The 3,641-nt window shown below is 36.9% G+C and overlaps 1 protein-coding gene across 1 annotated transcript; it reads left to right on the forward strand.

The window, feature by feature from the left end:
• Window positions 1-1,011: 1,011 nt before the first annotated feature.
• On the forward strand, window positions 1,012-2,058 carry LOC308506424 (annexin A1-like; the record flags this gene model as incomplete). The annotated part of the gene is made up of 1 exon (XM_081069912.1): window positions 1,012-2,058. The coding sequence occupies one exon, from the start codon at window positions 1,012-1,014 to the stop codon at window positions 2,050-2,052; it is 1,041 nt and encodes a 346-aa protein (XP_080926038.1). The 3' UTR covers window positions 2,053-2,058.
• Between the last annotated feature and the right edge of the window lie 1,583 nt (window positions 2,059-3,641).

Here is a 3,641-nt window from a genome sequence, read left to right on the forward strand (position 1 = left end):
ATCTCAGCTACAAGAACAAGCATAGACTCAAAGTGAAAGGGTGGAAATTGACACTCCAAGCAAATGGTATCCAGCGAAAATGAAGTGTAGCCATAATGATATCAGATGAAACAGACTTCAGGGTGAATAAGATAACAAGAGACAAAGATGGACATTTCATAATGATAAAGGGGACTTACTACACGAAGACATAACAGTCATCAATATTTATGCCCCCAATCAGGGAGCACCAAAATATACCAAGCAACTAGTAACAGAACTAAAGGGAGAAATTGACCAAAACACAATTATACTAGGGGACTTAAATACATCATTGACAACTATGGATAGATCATCCAAACAAAATAAATAACGTAATAGCAGCCCTTAATGACACATTAGATGAAATGGACATAATTGACATACATAGAGCACTTCATCCTAAAACATGAGACTATACATTCCTTTAAAGTGTACATGGAACATTCTCAAGGATAGACCATATATTGGGACAGAAAACTAACCTCAGCAAATTTAAGAAGATTGAAATCATACCAAGCATATTCTCTGATCACAAAGCTTTCAAATTGGATATCAACTGCGAAAAGAAAGCAGGAAAAACCACAAATACATGGAGATTAAACAACATACTTTTAAAGAACGACTGGGTCAGAGAAGAAACTAGAGGAGAGATCAAAAGATACATAGAAACAAATGACAATCAAAATACATCCTTCCAAAATTTTTGGGATGCAGCGAAAGCAGTTTTAAGAGGGAAATTTATATCACTACAGGCCTATCTCAAGAAACAAGAAAAATCCCAAATAAATAACCTCATGTTACACCTTAAAGAACTAGAAAAAGAAGAACAAGTGAAACCCAAGGTCAGCAGAAGAAAGGAAATAACAAAATTCAGAACAGAACTAAATGAAATAGAGAACAAAAAGACAATAGAAGAGTGTGAAAGGATCAGAGAACAGTCTCTTTTTAGTTCTTTGGAAGAAGGTGGATAAAAAGAAACTTCTTTAAAAAATGGCAATGGTATCAGAATTTCTCAAGCAGGCCTGGTTTATTGACAATGAAGAGCAGGAATACATTAACACTGTGAAAGGATCCAAAGGTGGTCCCGGGTCAGCAGTGAGCCCCTATCCTGGCTTCAATCCATCCTCGGATGTTGCTGCCTTGCATAAGGCAATAATGGTTAAAGGTGTGGATGAAGCAACCATCATTGACATTCTCACCAAGAGAAACAATGCACAGCGTCAGCAGATCAAAGCAGCTTATCTCCAGGAAAAAGGAAAGCCCCTGGATGAAACTCTGAGGAAAGCCCTTACAGGTCACCTTGAGGAAGTTGCTTTGGCTCTATTAAAAACTCCAGCCCAATTTGATGCTGATGAACTCCGTGCTGCCATTAAGGGCCTTGGAACTGATGAAGACACTCTGAATGAAATTTTGGCATCAAGAACTAACAGAGAAATCAGAGAAATTAACAGAGTCTATAGAGAAGAATTGAAGAGAGACCTGGCTAAAGACATCACCTCAGACACATCTGGAGATTACCAGAAGGCTTTGCTTTCTCTTATTAAGGGTGACCGATCTGAGGATTTTAGCCAAAGTGAAGATTTGGCTGACTCAGATGCCAGGGCATTATATGAAGCAGGGGAAAGGAGAAAAGGGACAGATGTGAATGTGTTCAATACCATTCTTACCACCAGAAGCTATTCCCATCTTCGCAGAGTGTTTCAGAAATACGCCAAGTACAGTAAGCACGACATGAACAAAGTTCTGGACCTGGAGATGAAAGGTGACATCGAGAAATGCTTCACAACAATTGTGAAGTGTGCCACAAACAAGCCAATGTTCTTTGCTGAGAAGCTTCATCAGGCCATGAAGGGTGCTGGAACTCGTCATAAGACATTGATCAGAATTATGGTTTCTCGTTCTGAAGTCGACATGAATGATATCAAAGCATGCTATCAGAAGTTGTATGGTATCTCTCTCTGCCAAGCTATCCTGGATGAAACCAAAGGAGATTATGAGAAAATCCTGGTGGCGCTCTGTGGAGGACAATAAACATTCCTTTGATGATCTCAAGCTTTTTTGATCAGAAGATTTTTTAATCATATCTTTTCATTCCATATTATAGACTTAAATAGGAAAGTTTCTTCAGTAGTATTAGTCCAGCTAACTGCCTTCTGAAACTGTAGCCTATAAATCATTTTTTGTATCACAACTCTGTATAATAGAAATAAGTTTTTGAAAAATATATTTACCCCGACTATAATACCCCATAAATAGGTTCTAGTAACATTACCTGAGAAAGATGTCTATGTAACAGAAAATAAAATGATTTTACAGGACAAAAAAAAAAAAAAAAAAAAAGCTGGTTCCTTGAAAAGATTAACAAAATTGACAAACCCTTGGCTAGATTCAGTAAGATAAGAAGAGAGAAGACACTAATAAACAAAATCAGAAATGAAAAAGGGGAAGTTATCACGGACACCACAGAAATCAGAGGATCATCCAAGAATACTATGAAGGACCATATGCAGCCAAATTCAATAACCTAGAGGAAATGGACAAGTTCTTAGAAACATATAGCCTTCCAAGACTGAACCATGAAGAACTGGAAAATCTAAACAGACCGATCACCAGTAAAGAAATTGAATCAATCATCCAAAACCTTCCCAAAAGCAAAAGTCCTGGACCAGATGGCTTCACTAGTGAATTGTACCAAACCTTCAAAGAGGATCTAATACCAATCCTGCTCAAACTTTTCCAAAAAATTGAAGAAGAGACAGTACTCCCTAACTCATTTTATGAGGCCAACATTACCCTGATACCAATACCTGGTAAGGACAGCACCAAAAAAAGAAAATTACAGACCAGTATCTCTGATGAATACAGATGCAAAAATCGTAAACAAAATTCTAGCAAATCGAATACAACAATGCATTAAAAAGATTATTCATCACGACCAAGTGGGGTTCATCCCTGGGGCACAAGGATGGTTCAAACATCTGCAAATCCATCAATGTGATACATCACATAAACAAAATAAAGGACAAAAATCATATGATTCTATCAATTGATGCAGAAAAAGCATTTGACAAGACACAACATCTATTTATGATTAAAACACTTAATAAAATAGGTGTAGAAGGAAAATACCTTAGCATAATAAAGGCCATATATGACAAGCCCTCAGCTAATCTCATAATTAATGGTGAAAAACTGAAGCGCTTTGCTCTACGTTCAGGAACATGACAGGGCTGTCCCCTGCCACCTCTGCTTTTCAACATAGTGTTGGAAATCCTTGCCAGAGCATTTAGGCAAGAGAAAGAAATAAAAGGCATCCAAATTGGGAATGAAGAAGTTAAATTATCACTCTTTGCAGATGACATGATGCTATATATAGAAAACCCTAAAGACTCCACCAAAAAGCTGTTAGAAACAATCAACGAATACAGTAAAGTTGCTGGCTACAAAAATCAACATGTAAAAGTCCATTGCATTCCTATATACTAACAATGAAATATCAGAAAAAGAAATACAAAAAACAATTCCCTTTGCAATTGCAGCAAAAAGAGTAAAATACCTAGGAATAAACTTAACCAAGGATGTAAAGGACCTATATGCTGAAAACTATGACATTTTTGAAA

The sequence above is a fragment of the Rhinolophus hipposideros genome, assembly GCF_964194185.1.
Source record: "Rhinolophus hipposideros genome assembly, chromosome: 13".
NCBI lineage: Eukaryota > Metazoa > Chordata > Mammalia > Chiroptera > Rhinolophidae > Rhinolophus > Rhinolophus hipposideros.